At 34.2% G+C, this 19,118-nt stretch overlaps 2 protein-coding genes across 3 annotated transcripts; both read left to right on the top strand.

Moving 5' to 3' along the window:
* Nucleotides 1-1,430: 1,430 nt before the first annotated feature.
* Nucleotides 1,431-11,680, top strand: LOC133295926 (ferritin-3, chloroplastic-like). Its single transcript, XM_061494893.1, has 6 exons — nt 1,431-1,495; nt 1,582-1,642; nt 1,757-1,844; nt 2,419-2,480; nt 6,848-6,913; nt 11,645-11,680. The coding sequence occupies exons 1-6, from the start codon at nt 1,431-1,433 to the stop codon at nt 11,678-11,680; spliced, it is 378 nt and encodes a 125-aa protein (XP_061350877.1).
* A 1,045-nt stretch (nt 11,681-12,725) lies between these two features.
* Nucleotides 12,726-17,622, top strand: LOC133296469 (uncharacterized). Of its 2 annotated transcripts, XM_061495557.1 has the most exons (12): nt 12,726-12,875; nt 13,193-13,280; nt 13,553-13,846; nt 14,133-14,291; nt 14,846-14,986; nt 15,128-15,184; nt 15,685-15,823; nt 16,278-16,382; nt 16,508-16,704; nt 16,888-16,929; nt 17,038-17,161; nt 17,266-17,622. In XM_061495557.1, exons 1-12 carry the CDS (start codon nt 12,769-12,771, stop codon nt 17,283-17,285), a joined length of 1,473 nt encoding a protein of 490 aa, XP_061351541.1. In that variant the 5' UTR covers nt 12,726-12,768; the 3' UTR covers nt 17,286-17,622. The 2 variants fall into 2 exon arrangements, with proteins under 2 accessions (XP_061351541.1, XP_061351475.1); XM_061495491.1 differs by having other exon boundaries at nt 17,038-17,622.
* Nucleotides 17,623-19,118: the final 1,496 nt, after the last annotated feature.

Genomic DNA, 19,118 nt, shown 5'->3' with positions numbered 1-19,118 from the left:
TTGTAAACACAATGATTATAAAAATTGTTGAAAATAATATGAAAAAGGATATGAAAATACGAACTATATATATTGACCACAATATTTTAAACCTATGTCATGGATTTTTTTTTTAATTCATGTTAAAATATATTTTTGTATAAATGAGAGTAAAGTGAAAAATGGCTCAACTTTTACATTCATCAGTCCCTTGTTCTCCAGTTTTAAAGCATTTATTGCAAAACCATGTTAAAAAAAACAAAAAAAATTAAAGACAACGGCTTGGAGGTGCGCGCGTGTCTAGAGAGAGAGAGAATACTTTTTACCTTTGAAAAAGCAAAATTTTGGTAAAACAGTAGCTTAATGCATAATTTACAAGGAGCCATGTATATGAGTGACTGCAAAATTCTTTATTGAAATTATGCTAGCCCAATCGAAGTATTGGGTTCATTGAGCCCATTGTAATAGAAATTAGGCTTCCCAAAACCTTAGTGCAAGTACAAATCCAAAGCCCAACAGATCTTATGGCCCAAAAAAATTATGGTCGTATTCTAAATAAAATTATAAATGAAGAAAGTACTTATACAATTTCAAAATGAACAACCTTATTTTTGTCCAAAATAGATTCACTTTACTTATTTAGCAATAATTTTTGTATCTGCTCAATTGTCTTTATTACCTTGGTATTGAATGAAAATCATGAGAGTAGTTCCAAAAATTATAAACGAAACAAAATTGTTTTGATTAAAAATAGCAAAATGTGTAAATTTAAATATAGAATAGCAAGAAATAAGAATCTGCCATAAGCAAACATTCAAAGGTAACTATGGTGTACACCACTTGTTCAAGTGCTAAAGAATTTATTCTCTTTAACTAAGGATGAACATGACAACCATTCTATTCCTTAGCACTGTTTCTAAAAAAAAAAAAAAAAATTTCTATTTGTGCCTTGGAACAATTTCAGAGTAAAAAATGTGTTTGATAACATGTTATATTTTTATTCTGAGAATGAGAATTGTGTTTGATAACACAACAAATAATATAATAAAAATTAATTCCTGTTAAATATAAAAAAAATTCGGATCATCACTTTCCTTTCCATATGGTGTACCTAAGGGTTCCTCCGCAAGGTTCGTCCACGAGTGATTGTGGTGGTGGTGGTGGCGGCGGTACGATAGTGGTGGTGGCAATGACGTGGTGATGATAGTGGTGGTGGTTGTGACGGCAGTAGCTATAGCGATGGTGGTGGTAATAGCGACGGAAGTTGTGGTAGTGGTGGGGATAGAGGCGACGACAGTGGCTGCGACAATGGTGATGGGGATGGTGGTTGGTGGCAGTTAGTGGCGGTTATGGCGATGACAATGGTAGCGGTGGCATGGTGGTGGTGGCAGTGGTGGTAGGTGACGGTGGCGGTGGTGGTAGTGACGGTAGTGGCTGTGACGATGGTGGTGATGGTTGGTGGCGGCGGTGGCGGCGGTGACGGTAGTGACAATGTTGCGCTCAAGGGTCTTGCCAAGTAATTATGATTTGGTTTATCTTTGGGTTATGTTGTTTGTTTTGGTTTACCTTGTTAGGAGTGGTTAATGATTGTGATGATTACAGGTTTTCCAAGGAGTCAAGTGAGGAGGAAAGGGAGCATGCTGAGAAATTAATGGAATATCAGGTATAAGTTACGGTTTCCAATCGCCGAGAATATGTTGTTTTAATTAAAGATGCAAGCTTTCAGTCTTGTCTTCGGCAAAAGCGATATTGGATTACTTTTCTATGTATCTTTCAGAACAAACGAGGTGGAAAAGTGAAGTTGCAGTCTATAGTGATGCCACTTTCTGAGTTTGATCATGTGGAAAAAGGAGATACGCTATGTGGTTAGTTTGTCTGGCTTCTCCCTGTATCTTAATTTTTTTCACGTGTTTTACAATTGATTGTAAAACTTGTCTCTTTTGCTGCATTGTTGAGCATTTATTTTAGTTGGATGTGTGTTTTAGTTTCTTGGTGAAATACATTTCTCCACATCCAAGAATTTTGTGATTTTGAAGATATGGATTGAGCCTTAAAATTTTACAATTTGAAAACATTTTAAGAACATGCATAACAAATATATAGCAAAGGCCGAAATGAACTCCTCAATTGCCTGACTTCTATTGCATGTTTTTTTGTATCTTATTCCTTTTGATGCTCCCTAATCTTGAGAACGATCTCCCACATGAAATATTCTATAAAAAAATAATGAATTGTGATTGCTTATTACATTTATCTTGTTGATATGCATATGATTAATTAATTATGTTTGCAAGTACGTAATTTCTTACCAAAATGTTGCATTCAATTAAAGAATTATGTAACACATGATGTTAAAAGGTTTAGCTTTGCCCCATGAACTTCCCCAGTGAATTTTGTATATTTGTCACTAAATGTATTTTTTGTTGTTGCTTGTTACAGCGATGGAACTTGCTCTGTCATTGGAGAAGCTAACGAATGAGAAGCTCCTTGACTTGCAATGTGTAAGATAAGTTTGTTTGTTCTTAGTTTTATATTTACTTCGATTATGTTAAAATGACTTGAAAAAGGGTATTCTAATATATTATAGAATTGTAAATAATATGTACAAAGGGTTCTCTATTTATAGAGAATACTTGACCTAATTTTAACCTAATGGGCTTGGCCCAATACAACAAATAAATCACTAAATAATAACTAAATAATTATTATTTACAACACTCCCCCTCAAGCTGAGGAATAGATATTTATCATTCCCAGCTTGCTAGTAAGTTCTTGAAATCTGTCTGAAGGAAGCCCCTTTGTTAATAGATCAGCTAATTGACGCCCAGTGGGAATGTATGGAGTGGTAATCAACCCGCTATCAAGTTTCTCTTTGATGAAATGGCGGTCAACCTCAATATGTTTAGTCCGATCATGTTGGACTGGATTATGAGCTATACAAATAGTGGACTTATTATCACACAGCAGCTTCATAGGTCCCTCACATTTTATTTTGAGATCATCAAGTACAATTTTCAGCCACAGTAACTCACAAATGCCTTGAGCCATAGCTCGAAATTCAGCTTCTGCACTTGATCTGGCAACCACATCTTGTTTCTTACTTCTCCATGTCACCAAGTTACCGCAAAGAAACATGCAATAACCAGTGGTAGAACGACGGTCAGTCACGGATCCAGCATAATCAACATCTGTGTAGACTTCTAAAGACAGATTGCCATCACGTCAGAATAACAATCCTTTACCATGAGTACCTTTAAGATACTGAAGAATTCTCTCTACTGCCTGCATGTGTTTTTCTTTTGGATCGTGCATAAACTGACTGACAACACTAACAACATAAGCTAGGTCTGGTCTAGTATGGGCCAGATTTATCAATTTCCCAACTAGCCGTTGATATTGTCCTTTATCAACTGGAGGACTCTCTTCTTCATAGCCCATCTTGTGATTCTGCTCAATATGAGTATTAGAGGGTTTACACCCAAGCTTTCCTGCTTCTTTGAGAAGATCAAGAACATATTTCCTCTGGCTGATAAAAATTTCTTTGCTTGAATGAGCTACTTCTATCCCTAGAAAATATCTCAGTTTCCCAAGGTCTTTGATTTCAAACTCAGAGGCAAGCCGTGTTTGCAGAATCTGTCTCTCCACAAAATCATCACCTGTGATAATAATATCATCAACATATACAAGGAGCACAGTAAGCTTCCCATTTTGGGAGTGCTTGAAGAAAAGAGTGTGATCTCATTGGCTCTGTCTGTATCTTAAGGTCATCATAACCTTAGTAAATCTTCCAAACCAAGCACGAGGTGACTGCTTCAATCCATACAAGGCCTTTTCTAATCTACAAACTTTATTTTCCCCTTTCACAGAATCAAAACCAGGCGGGATTTCCATGTAGACTTCTTCTTCTAACTCACCATTGAGGAAAGCATTTTTCACATCAAATTGATTTATATCCCAATTGTAATGGGCAGCAAGGGATAACAAGATTCTCACTGTATTCATCTTCCCAACTGGAGCAGAGGTTTCTTCATAATCAATGCCATAGGTTTGATTGTAACCTTTGGCCACTAATCGAGCTTTATATCTCTCAAGAGTGCCATCAGAATTATATTTCAGGGCATAAACCCATCTGCACCCTACTGTTTTCTTTCCGTTGGGTCTATCAATAACCTCCCATGTTTTATTTTTCTCCAAAGCATTCATTTCCTCTTGCATGGCTTGAGCCCAATTCCTATCTTTCAAGGCTTCATGTACTGATTTTGGGATTGCAATAGAATCTAGTGCTGAAACAAAGCTTTTGTGCTGCACAGAAAGATTAGCAGAGGAAACAAAGTGGGAGATAGGGTATTGAGTACAAGAGGGACAGGAGGAACAAGTTTTCTTGTGACAAGATCTTTTTCCTTTTCTAAGAGCAATAGGTAAGTCATCAGAAGTAGAAGCAATGGGTAAGTCATTAGAGATATCAGAATAAATAGACAAATCATGAGAGGAAATAATATTAGAATCAGAAACAGGAGATTCAGGAGACTCAGAAGAAATAGGAGATTCAGGACTTACCAGTGGTTCAGACGATTGAGGTTGCTGGTGAGACAGTATGGGTTGTATCTCAGGTGTATTTGAAGGTTCTGACATACCAGGAGCAGACACACTAGGAAGAGAGAAGATTGATCCAGACTCAAAGAAGGAAGGGGACGAGTCTTCTGAAGAACTATTCTCCCCCTGACGAAGAGGACCCATGAAATAAGATTCAGATTCTTGAAAGGTGACATCCATAGAAACAAAAAATTTTCGACTTGGTGGATGAGAACACTTGTACCCTTTTTTATAAGGGTTATAACCAAGGAAGACACACTTAAGAGCCCTAGGATCTAACTTACTCCGATGTTGTTTATGAACATGGACAAAGGCAACACATCCAAACACTCTTGGTGGAAGGCTCTGCAATATGGGAACAGAAGGAAAGAAGGAAGTCATGGAATGAATAGGACTGATATTGTTAAGGACCCGTGAAGGTAAACGGTTGATCAAAAAAGTTGCAGCTAATACTGCTTCTCCCCAATAAGAACTAGGAACAGATGTCTGGAAAAGTAGTGCTCTAGCAACTTCAAGAAGGTGACGATTTTTCCTTTCAGCAACCCCGTTTTGTTGAGGGGTATCATCACATGTGAGCTCATGAATCATACCTATGTCTGAAATGAATTGTGACAGGCGTTGATTGACGTACTCAGTACCATTATCAGATCTGAGTCTTTTAATACCCTTACCAAACTGAGTCTCAACCATGTGATGAAACCGAATAAATATCTCTGGTACTTCAGACTTGTCTTTCATCAAGTATATCCATGTTATCCGAGTACAATCGTCAATAAAAGAAACAAACCACCTTGCATCTGAAACACTGTGCACTTTAGAAGGGCCCCAAACATCAGAATGGATAAGAGAAAAAGGTTCCCTGCTTTTAATAGTGCTAGAAGGAAATGACACTCGATGGTGTTTTGCAAATTCACAAACATCACAATGAAAGGTCTCAACCGACTTATTGAGAAACAGAGAGGGGAACATAGACTTCAAAAGACTAAATGGTGGATGCCCCAGACGCTTGTGATGGAGCCAAATCATAGACTCTGCAGTTGAAGGATGACGTGTCATTAATAACTGATTTTTGCTAGCATGGTCTGGAAGAAGATGATACAACCCATCCTATTCATTAGCAACTCCAATTGTCTTCATCGTGGTAAGATCCTGAATAAGACAATGAGAAGGAAAAAATGTGATAGAACAATTCAAATCAGTTGTAAGTTTTTGAGTGGAGATAAGATTAGTAGAAAGCTGAGGAACATAAAGAACATTTTTAAGAAACAAGGAAGGTTGAATTTGAATGTTACCAGAACCAATAACTGATTTATGGGATCCATCAGCTACAGATATAGTATGACTACCAACAGTAGGATGATAAGAACAAAACAACTCAGTACGACAAGCCATATGATCAGTTGCACCAGAATCCAAAATCCATGAGGTTTTAAAATCAGTGCAAGAAGCAAGAAGAGATATAGAACGTGTGCTCTTACCAGATAAGATCGAAGAACTATCATGCTCGGTCATTCTTTAACAAAAAAAGTTAACAACCAGCGATAAAATCAACCAAACAGAATATCAAATGACCTCTGATCAGAAAAATAATTATAGATCCAGACAGAAGACAAGAAGACGAGAAGAATGGTGGTGGTCCGGTCCAAAAACACGGCCGCACGCGCCGGAGAAAGGAGCTGCGCGTGGGATTCACTCGCCGGGAAAGGGACGACGCGTGAGAGCGCGTGGAGGGGCTTCGCCGGCTGAGATTTTTCTGGTGTGGTCGTCCGGTGAGCGCGCACCTGTCTGTGGGTGGTCGCGGTTGAAAAGTCGCCGGAAAGTGGTCCAAACGGTAAAGACAGATCTGATTGGAGGCGGTCGGAGGTGTTTCGGTCGTTTGTGGCGGAGGAACAGTGCGTAGAATGATAGATCGGAGGAAAAATAAGGTCAACAATGGTCCCCTTGGTCCAAAAGGTCCCCGGAAAAATTTTCCGGTGGCGGCAAGAGGCAAAGAAATTAGGGTTTTGTTATAAAAGAAGATAATATGTGTGGAAGCAAAGCCCTCAGATCGAGAGCTCTGATACCAACTTGAAAAAGGGTATTCTAATATATTATAGAATTGTAAATAATCTGTACAAAGGGTTCTCTATTTATAGAGAATACTTGACCTAATTTTAACCTAATGGGCTTGGCCCAATACAACAAATAAATCACTAAATAATAACTAAATAATTATTATTTACAAAACAAAATGGAAACTTTTATTTCTTTGAACGTGTTGCATGTTGTTTCACAGGTTGCCTCAAAGAACAATGATGTGCAATTGGCAGATTTTGTTGAAAGCGAGTTTTTGGGTGAACAGGTATTTAGTAATTTGGTTTTGCAATTAAGGAAACTTTTTTCTTATAGGTCACAGGCAGAAAAAGTGTTGCATGCAACTTGCAAAAGAATCATTTATCAATAAAAAAAAAGTTATTTATTTATTTTATTTTTGGGGTAGGTGTAAGATTTACAAATCCAAGATCATGTATATGATTATAAAATATCCAAATAGTATGAAATCAAAATAAGGATTGGGCGTACCTTGTTGAGTTATCACAAAGCCGGAGGAAAGGGGAACTACATGCTAGGATCTTCCTCTCTATGACCTATTTCGAAAGTGGCAGCCTCAGCGATGGAAGCATGACGGGCTCATGGGGCTTAACCCCAATATAAATAGGCTAGAGAGGGAACCTAGCAAAATCTTAATCAACAGTGTGTCTGATGGGTCCACCCATCACGGAAGCCCAATCAGACATTAATGCCTACACTGTGCTGCCCAACTAGGCCCAATATCAAAAGATGCCAAGAGCCCAACTCAACATGATCACAATGGGCTTATCACAATAGATTAAATTGAAATATCCATTAACACGATTATTTTAGAAAATACAAAAACATTAATTGATATTGCCCACATATAAAAATTTTAACATTCTCCCACTTGGGCTATATTAATTAATTTAATTTATTTTAAAATACTTTTATTTGAAAACGACTCTATCAGGTTAATAACAAGGACAAAAACATTTTATGTGGCCACGATTTTGAAAAACAATATTCCAATTTCGATACCAACATCTCAACACAATTCAATCCAACATAACCCCATCATAGGAATATGGCGATCAATATACTGAAAATATCATAGTATATGACCTTCCATACTCACATCAGATACAATGAGTATTACATCTTCATGAATCAAGGCCTAACAGTGTAGTAAGAATTAGTGCCAAAATATGATCAACAATGTAACACATTAATTCTTATCGGTCCTCATTAGTGCAATTTCCAAGCAACATGAAATTACACTCCATAATGCAATTTCTCAACAACATGAAATTAAATTACCGCAATTTTCAAACAATATGAAATTGCCTTTTTCAATCCAATTTCTTAGCAACATGAAATTGAATTACCGCAATTTCCAAACAACATAAAATAGCCTTTTTCAATCCAATTTCTTAACAACATGAAATTGAATTAACGCAATTTCGAAACAACATGAAATTGCTTAGTTTAAATAAACCAACATGTCACAATAAAACATGAGATCTCAAAATTTGTGACATCCAATTATCTTTATGCTCACAACATGCTTAAAAATACTATTCATACATATATTTCTCAGTCGACAGGAGAAATAACAATAATGATGATCATCAATTATTAAAATTCAAACAAAAGTCACAAAAATATCATCAGTTTGCATGACCAAAAAATCAAACTGAATATATCTCCCACAGATCAAGGGAATCAAAAGAATTTAAAACACTTAAAAGAAAACCTCGAGTACAACTCCCACTAATTAAGGAAATCAAAAGAATTTAAAGTACTCATGTAAACAAAGGAGGCTACTTCAAGGTATTTCCTACAAAAGCTTTTATTTCATTTAGTAAATCATCATCTTACTGAAAAATAAAATGTCATCTGCATAAAGTACTAAGAATATACATCTACTCCCACTTGCTTTCATGTAGATGCACTTGTCAAATATATTTGAATTAATTCAAAGGAATTAAAAAATTCATTGTTAAAGCAAAACAAATGCTTCCAAATTAACTATAGGGCAAAATACAACCTCAATTAAGGCAAGTCATTACAACGAGGCCAACAAAATATTACATTCCCCTTTGGGCAAAATGAACATACCAAGGTTTAAACCAAGGTTAAATCCTCAGATCAATTGATGAGTATACACTAGCTTCAGAGATCTGTCCCCTTTGGGCAGACAGATCACCTAGACCAATGCACCCCCAATAATTTTATTACAGACAAGCTTCTAATTAAAACACACAATAACCCCCTTTGGACAGGAAATTGCATAAAATAACCAAAAGCATTTCGCAAATTTATAAAAATTTTACAAGACAAATAATTCAATCCAACTTTTGTGGTAATACTATAGCAATTTGTAGAAACTCTTACAAATCTTGCCCAAAAATCATGATGCATTCCACAAGGAGTGGTAACACCTTCACTGATCATGAATTCAAAAACAATAGCATTCTTAAAAAGGTTTTACACTTAAACAACTCAAGTGGAAGCATATAACTCAATAAATAAAATATTCTATAAATTATACATCTCAATTTCTTATAACAACTCAACAATAGCATGTTGTTGTTGATGGCAAAAGAAAATAACTGATTGACATACACAATGCAATAACATTAAATTTGGGCAACAACAAAATAATTTATGTACCATAAACCCCCCTTGGGGCAAGGAATATAATATACAAATATTTTCTATCACATGATGATTTGAACAACAAGGAGAATTACATACAATTATAAAAATTCATCCCCTTTGGGCAGACAAACTTTTAAATTATATATTTTTTCCCATAATACCACATGCAATTTAAAAATAATTTATCCCCTTTGAGAAGATAAATATTTTTAAATTACGTAATCTTTTCAATAATTTCTTCATGGAATTTCCCAAATTATTATACGTAATAACCCCCTTTGGGCAGGTAATTAACATATAACAATTCAAAATAACATATCAATAATAATGCTCAACAACATGAAACACTTAACAACATGTGTTTCTAACAACATGAAACACTTCACAATATGTGTTTCCAAAAATTATATTGCATTTGTCAATCCAACAAATTTTGCCACAACAAATCATACAAGAATTTTTATTATATTTGTATGATGAATTACAACTAATGTTACACCATTCCTGTGATCCAAAGACTCTCAATATATAATTAAAATAATTAAAGGTATTGAGGCTAATCCCTAATTAAATTAAATTATATGAGTCACTTGACATTAATTTCCAAACCCAAATTAAACCATAGGCAATAATACCAAATATACAAATTATTTATCTCAATATTGTATGTATAAGAAAACTTTAATTAATACATACAATCAAATCATTATAATACATATGCCTCTCTGTTTTGTAGCTATTATTGCCTTATGCAAGATATAAAAAAGCGTATAATGTGGAGAGATAAATATTATACAATACAAAAACAAGCATATCTATCAACATGAAGAGGAAAGAAATATCAATGGATGGATCCGTGCAATGATAGATAATTATAATGCCATTACCTAAAATACAACTTAATTTGAAGCCATCCCAAAGAAAGTTTGCATTGTAAAGGCATTTCTTCTTCCCATCACTGGTAGCATTGCGAGTTGAATTTAGCCGGTCCATGCAGTCCAACAATGATGAACAAATCGGCTCTAATGGAAGCTCCCAACTTAATTCTATTTCTACTCCTTGTTTCAGGGGAGCATTAAAGGCATTTTAACCATTTTGCTCCTAATTAATTATTTAATAATTATTTTAGCCAAAAATTTAATCGATTAAATGATCGAATGAAAATTTAGTCGATTAAAACTTCAACTTAATCGACTAACTCTACCTCTTTATCAGAAGAACAACCTTGTGTATGGGAGATTTAGTCGATTAAATAGGGAGATTTAATCGACTAAATCTTCATTCGATCATTTAGTCGATTAAATTTTTGGCTTAGTCGATTAAAGAGGGGCAGATTGGTTGATAGTTTCCAATCAGGGGCAAAATGGTTATTAAATAATTAATTATGGGCAAAATGGTTAAAAAGCCGAGCATTAGAACTAAACGTGGTTGGATCAGCATGGCAATGGCCAACAAGAATTCTATCAGCCACCCAATGGGTGCAGCTCAGTTGGTAACTTGGCGCTGAGTTAGTGGGGTTGGATATGTGTTCGATTCCCGCTGAATACATTCTTGGGTAGGGGGCTGAACCTTTAGCCATCACTGTTCCCCCGCACTCCGGATTAGTCCCATAGCCGGCTCAAAGAGTCGAAGCTCGTGGGGATACCGGAGGGAGCCAACTCGTCTCAAAGAGATAATTAGGGTTGGGTAACTCCAAAAATAAAATAAAAAATCTATCAGCCGAGAATAATTCTGTAATATTCCAGCCACAAAAGAAACAATAACCGTGTGATGTCTATCATATTCTTTTTTTATTTTTTTAATGTCCGTGATTGTATGCCCACTACTATTTGTATATGAAGCTCTCTTAGATGATTGCAATATTGATTTCTTCATGGGCTTTTTATGCACCATTATTTTTCCAAAACAAAAAGAAGGAAATGAAGGTATGATTATTAGATGGTATGAATTTGAAGTTAACAAAGCATGAATTGAAGAATTAATTTTCTATGCTATGTTCTTCTGATTGAGTATTTGGCTTTACAAATATAATTTGCTGAATCATATGGAGCAAGAGTTTGAGGCCACAACACTGTACTTGAGATGTAAGATACCAAATAGGATTAGATTCAATTTAGCCGCAGCTAACATCAGTTTATCTTTCTCCCTTGTTTTTCTAGTTTAGCTCTTTCGCTTGATTAAAAAACAAAAAATTTCATGCATGCTGCATATATATAACACCTCTGGAGTTTACGAAAATAACATCTTTGATTGACCCTTGGTCTCTGTCATAAGGAATATAAATTTTACATGAAAATCTTTTGGGAAGACAGTTTAAGTTGCATGTATCTTTCTTGCTTAAAGTACTTGATTGTAGGCTTTTCTGGATATGAAAATTGGCCATTTGGCCTAGGATAATTTTTTTAATTGTTTCAGTTGATTACTAGTTAGGGACAAGTGCACCAACGAATTTTTTGCTGTCAAGTTCATTGAGAGAGGCAACCAATTGCTAAATGTTCATTGGATGTTTGTCATTAAATGCTTTTCTTCAAATTTTTGATTTAAATAAAAAATGACATCTAACATTATGTGAAAAACAAATTATAAAAATTTAAAACGCTGTAAAAATGAATGATCATTAAGTGACCATCCAACTCCTACATTGAAAAAGATATTTGTCATTAAATATTGTACAGGCTAATTTATTGTTTGCCACAACTTTTTGCATGAAACTTTTTTAAGCCTATTAATAGTATTTATTATTATGTCTATTGGATGGAAAAATATATAATATTTTAAACTCAAATATTTTAAATTTGAATTTTGAACTTGATAGGTAAGAAAAGAGCTCATCATTTAATATCTCTGTTGTAGGAAAAAATATGCATATATATAGTAAATTTAAATTTAATATATGTAGAGTTGATCAAAAATAATTGAAATTTGAAATTTAACTGCAAAAAAATAAGACATGACATATTTATACTTTAAAAGAAAATAAATTAAAATTTTAAAATAAAAAATAATACAAAAAGAGAAAAAAAATCCGTACAAGTATTATTTTAAAAAAATTTAAACATAAACATTTTAAATATATATGTATAATCAATATAAAATTATAAATTAAAAGATAAAACATTAATTTTTCAAAAAATATGAATAATTAATACAAAAGAATTATGTATAAAAAAACAAAAAAAACTTAAACTCTTAATTTAAATAAAAAACTAATATCTATCATTCTCTAAAAAATAATATATAAAGAAAAAAAATTGATCTTTTTCACCCGTGCCTTGTCGGACGGGTAATGCACTAATTATATAAACTTATTAATTAATATACCGGTTCAAGTACCGGTTGAATCAGAATCCGCTCACCTTTCCGGTTTCCGGTCCAACCAGTTAAAGCACAAAGCGTGTGAGTGTTTTTAGCTTTCGGTGGTTCGAATTTGGAAGTTGAAGAAGCTGGAAGCTGGTTTTGCAGAGTGCAATCGCTGAGAGAATGAAGAAGGTTATGGCTTTTGTGCTGCTAATGTTCCTTTCAGTGTTAAACTACTCAAACGCCGAAGAAGCTTTCGATGTTCGCAAACATCTCTCCACTGTTTCCAGGTCTCTCTTTCAATTCTCCCAACACAAATGAAATCTCTTTTTCCTTTTGTTTGTGTTTTCCATTTCCGCAGTTTATTTTGCAACGTTTCTGATTTTTGTTTGATCTTTAATTCAGCAAATCGAAAATTTGTTTTTGGCATATTTTGGATAGCATGTTCGCAAACATTTTTTTACGTTTTCTTTTTTAATATTTTGGTTTTTTATTGAAGAATTCGCTTAACTTGTTATGATATAATCTTCTTGTCGGTTAATTATTGATCTTATCAATTTTAACATGCTGAGATTGATTAAGTTGTCCTTCTTATTGTTCTCTGCAGATATGGTGTTGTGAAAGACATTGCTGACAATAACTTTATACCTTCTAATATTCCTGAAGGATGTGTTCCAATCCATTTAAATCTTGTGGTAATTTTCTCTACAATGTGAGGATAATGGTTTCATTTCGTTAATTATGAAGGATGTTTTGCGAGACACTTTAATTTTTAGTTGTAATTTTAAAAAGCAACTCTTATATTTTATGTTGTTATGGTGTTTGCACAAGAAATGAAGGACGTTGTTGAATGGAGGGTTAATATTTTCTAAAATGTCCTGCTTGTTATTGTTCATAGTTTTGAACTGTCTGGCAAATACTTCTTGACGAAATGTAGAAGCATGATAATGCTACTTTGCGTTCCCAGGCAAGGCATGGAACTCGTTCTCCTACAAAGAAAAGGATAAGGGAGTTAGATAATTTGTCAGATCATCTGGAAGTTCTTATAAGGGATGCAAAAGAGCGAAATTTTCCTTTGGAAAGAGTTCCTTCCTGGATGAATGGATGGAAATCTCCTTGGCAAGGAAGACTTAAGGGTGGTGAGTTAATTAGCAAAGGAGAGGAAGAATTATATGCTCTTGGAATTAGGATTAGAGAGAAGTTTCCAAATTTGTTTGATGAGGAATACCACCCGGACGTATATCCTATAAAGGCAACTCAGGTGAGTTTATCTTCAATTTCCTTTTCTTTGTCTAGGTAGATTTCAGTGTTTTAAAATTTTTTGTTTACCTCGATTTATACCAATAGTTGTGGGGTTCGTCAGGAAACATTGGTTTCCAGGGCAAAGAAAAAATATTTATGTCTGTTGTTTTGAGTTGATGAGTGAATGCTGAGATGTGATGATGATTAGTTGCAGTGCCACTTCAGCATAAGAAATGGATTTTCTTTTTTATGTTTGGAAGCTTCAAATATGTATAACTTATGCATCTCTCTTCTGCTGCAAATAGGTTCCCCGAGCGTCAGCTAGTGCCGTGGCATTTGGAATGGGGCTTTTCAGTGGCAATGGAAGTCTTGGACCTGGTCATCATCGAGCTTTTGCAGTTACAAGTGAAAGCCGTGCTAGTGACATCCTGCTGAGATTTTTTGATTGTTGTCATAACTACAAGGTATGTTCTAGCCATAATTGATTTCTCAGGAGGACTTTTCATGTAACCCTTACTTGTGGATCTGACACTATTTCATGTAATCATAGACCTCATAGTTAACCAATTTCATAAATTTTAATGTCTGTTTTTAAATATGCTTGTCATACATTATATAGAATGACCCAAACCATGTGTCACCCGACCATGTTTCTTTGTCTGCCCCTTTATTGATAAATTTGTTTCTGTATTGCTCGAATGGTACTTAGTATTCAATTTTGTCCTGCTACTTTTTTTATGGAACTTAACATATTTTAAATGAATTAAAATTACCATATTTTCCTCATTTAAAGGCTATCATAGGTTCAATATAAAAGTTGTTTTGTGTTTTTTAAGAGGCTACCTGAAGTAAATGATAGGCAGCATACTTAGTTACTTATTGCTAAATGTTTGAGCATGACTGTATGGTTAATTGGACATTTTGTGATCTTTATTGTTCTTAAAGGTATTGTTTGGGCTTTTATTTTCCCTACCCTTTTTTATGTCTGGTTATGCAATTTCTTGAGTTATGGATGCAGGATTTCAGGAAAAGACAAGAACCTGCAGTTGATAGGCTTAAGGAACCTATCTTGGATGAGATTACATCTACCCTAGTTGGGCGCTATGGGCTAAATTTTACTAGGCAGGATACATCTTCTCTCTGGTTTTTGTGTAAACAGGTGATTACATTTCTTTATTCTCAGCTCCTTTTGGTTTTCGCTATGTTCTTTTTTTGTTCACATATTATTTATTGATGCCGTGGAGATTGATTATTTTCTTTTCTTTCTTTTCAATTGCCCAATTTGTGGTTATTTGGACAGGAAGCATCCTTGTTGGATATAACTAATCAAGCATGTAGTCTATTCAGTCCTTCTGAGGTACGTTTGTAATCATGATGTTGTGATGTAATCAGTGATCTAATGGTCATCATTTTCCTCTTTCCTTGTCTGTAAATATTTAAATAGAGAAAATAAAATTTATAAAGATGTCAGGAAATTATTTAATGTATACCTTATGATATAAGAAAGCCAAGTTTTGAATCTTTGATATGATGTTTCTATATATACTTCCCATTAAACCTTGACTAGTGAGGGTAGGGATGAGGGCAATCTATAAAATGTCATTTATTTGTTGTAATAAAACTGAAAACTCCATGTAGGAAGTGCTTCTGTTAATTGGCTGCCAAGAAACAGAAGTAGAAAAAGGAATATGTTGATGCTCCTAATGAGTGCCCAGAAAGTTACTATTGTTGAACGGGCACAATATTAATTTAGCCTTCCCATTTGTAATCAAGATACATGTTAGCTTATGGCTGCATTTTTTTACAATGCTATTGCATTCTGCATGCTTATTAAAGTGCTAATTTCTGTGTACATAGATTACATTGCTGGAGTGGACAGATGACTTGGAGGTGTATATTCTGAAGGGTTATGGTCAATCACTAAACTACAGAATGGGAATGCCATTACTTGAAGATGTTATTCAATCCATGGAACAAGCTATTAAGGCTGAAAAAGGTACTTCAGATTTTGTACTTTTAAGTGTGTACTATATATCTTTGTCTTGCATGCCATATCCTTTCAACGAAACTTATATGGATTAGCATTTTCTGGTAAATTTTATATTAAAGTTGTCTTGTTTAACAATACCTTAAAGCATGGGCTGCAGTGCAAGCGCTATCTAGCATATTTATACAGTATTGTCTGTCAAACACTGACATTTATTTCCATATCTTGTGCAATAATAGACTGGATTGAACTCTAATACCCATGCTGATTTTTGAAATATTTTATATATATATATACACACACACACGGTCACACACACAAACACCTTTCTCAATGTATAGTTAATGCAAAATTAGCAAGGAGAATTATTATCACTTCACAAATAATTGCTTCTCCTTTTGAAAGCTGTCTCTTGAATATGTGAACCTTTGGCTCATTTCCACTTTCCTGCTTGCTTCTGTAGAAAGACATGCTCCTGGCAGCTTTGAGAAGGCAAGACTTCGATTTGCACATGCTGAAACCGTAGTTCCATTCTCATGTCTGCTTGGTTTATTTCTTGAAGGATCTGGTGAGGCTTTTATAATCTACGCTTGAATAAATATGAACAGAATTACGACTTCTTTTGTTGTGGTTTTACTCCTAATGAGTGGTGACAGAGTATGCTTATCGGTGTTCACTTTTGATAATGTACAGAGTTTCAAAAAATTCAGGAGGAACAATCTTTGCAGCTCCCTCCAAAGCCTCCACAGAAAAGAAAATGGCGGGGTAGCACTGTGGCTCCTTTTGCTGTTAACAACATGCTGGTCTTGTATAGTTGTCCTTCTTCAGACAAATCCTCAAGCAAGCACTTTGTGCAAGTGCTGCACAATGAACACCCCACTCCAATGCCTGTAAGCTTTTTGCCTTTCATGTGAAGATTATGTAAATTAATTTGTTGTCTTAATTTTACCAATGGTTAAGATGCGAATAGCTGAATATGATTCAGGGGTTGTAGGATTTCACTGCTGATTGTTTAAAATCGTATTATGCTGTTGTGCATGAACCTCACAATTTTTTTGTACTGTTGTGTACAGGGTTGTGATGGTTCTGATTTCTGTCGATTTGAAGAATTCAAGGTTTTAGTAGATACGTCCACTCTAATGCTCACGATGATTAATATGCAATCTTAGTTATGGTATCTTGTTTTTTTTTCTACTATTCTTATTTCTGAGTTTTCGTCACAGGAAAAAATAGTTGCACCTCATCGGAAGCATGACTACGATACAGTCTGTAATGCAAATCCAGAGCAGAAGCCCTCGAGTAGCAAATTCTTTCAAATATTTCAGTGGCTTTCGTCACTAGGGAAAGGTGATAAGCACCCCAAAGATGAATTTTAATTTGTTTCCTGGGAAAGGAGCCTCAATTCTTACGTTCTTTTTCCTTGGTGGTACCGCTTCCAAACAAATTTTCAGACATGAGCACCTATTCCTGAGAACCAATTTTACATAGATTGTGCTGCAAGTACAGGAATCCCTGGGTATCTTACGTTGGGTGCTTGAGCCCTCCTCATCTGTAGCTTCTAACACTGGAGAATTTGGAGGTGGAAAGAAGTTGAGTTCTAGATGTCATTTTTCGTTTTTCCGTAGTAGCGTGACTCTCAGCACTCAATTAATTCCAGAGTGATATAGCTTGATGTGTCATTTTCCATGCTCGTCATTTCATTTGTACTCTTCAACTCCAGTCTTGTTCTTTTGGAATAGGAGATATCCCATACTTCTCAGAATTCTAGTGTTCGCATTTGTGTGTGTGTGTGTGTGGTTTTTTTTTTTGGCTGCTATGGATAAATGATGATTTAACCACTTGCAATAATGTTGTTGCACAGTAGTTACAACTTACAATGCATTTCATGAATAGATCTTAACTGCAAAGCATCTGTCATTCGTTTTGTAACACATGGATAAAAAATATCATATTATCTGATAAAATTGACAGCAAACCAAATGATATAATATCATTCATTTGCCACAAAATGAATGATAAATACACTAAATCTTCGGTGCATCAACTGTACATGCCTAGATTTCGCATTCAAGAAGCCAATTTTGTCCTTTTGGACACAGGCAAAGGTTACTAATTATATATTCATAATTTCATATACTTATTATTTTAGCCTGCTAGCAGCCTGACTTAAAGCCTGTTTAGATGAATTTTTTTAGAAGTTATATTTTTCAAAAAAAGAAGAAGAGTTTTTACTCTAAATAAGTGTTTGGATGTTGGTTTAAAAAAAAATCAGAAGTCAAAAAATAAATATATTAAATCTTATTATTTTTTAACTAATATTTATGGCTTTTAAAAAATGAAAGTAAAAATTTTAATATTTTTCTTAAAATTTAAATTTGCCACAATTTCAATGTCAATCAATTCCATCACACCCCTTACCACCACCACCACCACCTTCACCATCAAATCTATTATTATTATTCTAATTATAAATTTCGTTTTCCATGATTTGATTTCATATATTGTTTTTAGTAATTTTTTATATAAAAAATAATTTTAAATTTTAATGTTTAAATAATTTTTTTGATTACAAATATTTTTCAATTACTATATTTAAATGCAAAAATAACTTTATTTTTTAATAGAAATCCTTATAAGAGAACAATACATAAAAAATTATTTTTCTTAAAAAGCCATACAGTTGATGCCTATGGTTGCAGCTCTACGTCTCATTTACACAAACACTTCTGAACTGCCTTATATGGTAATGATTTTGGCACGCGATAGAACGAAATCAAGGCCTCTTGATTTACTATGGTGAGGAATCATCTTCCGTTTGTGTCAACCTGCAAAAAGTGATCGATTGTTAGTAGTTATTAGCAGGTACCTTTGATAATTTATCAATGTAAGTCGAAAGAATTGAAACAAGTATGGAAGAACAACACTAGTCTGATCTAAAACGAAGTCAACTCAAAAATATTTTTTTATTTGTAAAAAAAGTAATAAATAAAATTTAGAGGATTTTTTTAAATAAAAAAAATAAAGCTTTTATTTTGGAGAATCATACTAAGGGGTGTATTGGATTGAGATTTCAAAAGATTTTAATGGATTATTTTTGGACAAAAAAATCCATTGATATTTAATTAGAATTTTAAATGATTGAAAAAAAGTCACATGGTATTCTTTTAGGATTTTAAAAGATTATTTCAAAGTCCGACCAAATCCGTTGTTATTCAATCAAGATTTTAAGTAAAGAAAAAATAATCTTATGGTATTAAAAAATATGACGATTTTAATGAATTTTCTATGGTTCGCTTTTTCTGCC

Source organism: Gastrolobium bilobum, unplaced genomic scaffold (genome assembly GCF_033153095.1).
Source record: "Gastrolobium bilobum isolate Gb01-03AN ecotype WA unplaced genomic scaffold, APGP_CSIRO_Gbil_v1 utg66532, whole genome shotgun sequence".
Classification (NCBI taxonomy): domain Eukaryota; kingdom Viridiplantae; phylum Streptophyta; class Magnoliopsida; order Fabales; family Fabaceae; genus Gastrolobium; species Gastrolobium bilobum.
Note: the sequence above shows the minus strand (reverse complement) of the source record. Positions and strands in the feature narration are given on the sequence as shown.

What these genes read in the sequence shown, in the direction of transcription:
- LOC133295926 (XM_061494893.1), top strand. Translation starts at nt 1,431, where the DNA reads ATGGTTGGTGGCGGCGGTGGCGGCGGTGACGGTAGTGACAATGTTGCG. An exon ending in GCGCTCAAGGGTCTTGCCAA is followed by an intron (nt 1,496 to 1,581) that starts GTAATTATGATT and finishes TGATGATTACAG; the next exon opens with GTTTTCCAAGGAGTCAAGTG. An exon ending in AAAAGGAGATACGCTATGTG is followed by an intron (nt 1,845 to 2,418) that starts GTTAGTTTGTCT and finishes TGCTTGTTACAG; the next exon opens with CGATGGAACTTGCTCTGTCA.
- LOC133296469 (XM_061495491.1), top strand. Translation starts at nt 12,769, where the DNA reads ATGAAGAAGGTTATGGCTTTTGTGCTGCTAATGTTCCTTTCAGTGTTA. An exon ending in AGCTATTAAGGCTGAAAAAG is followed by an intron (nt 15,824 to 16,277) that starts GTACTTCAGATT and finishes TTGCTTCTGTAG; the next exon opens with AAAGACATGCTCCTGGCAGC. An exon ending in AACACCCCACTCCAATGCCT is followed by an intron (nt 16,705 to 16,887) that starts GTAAGCTTTTTG and finishes TGTTGTGTACAG; the next exon opens with GGTTGTGATGGTTCTGATTT.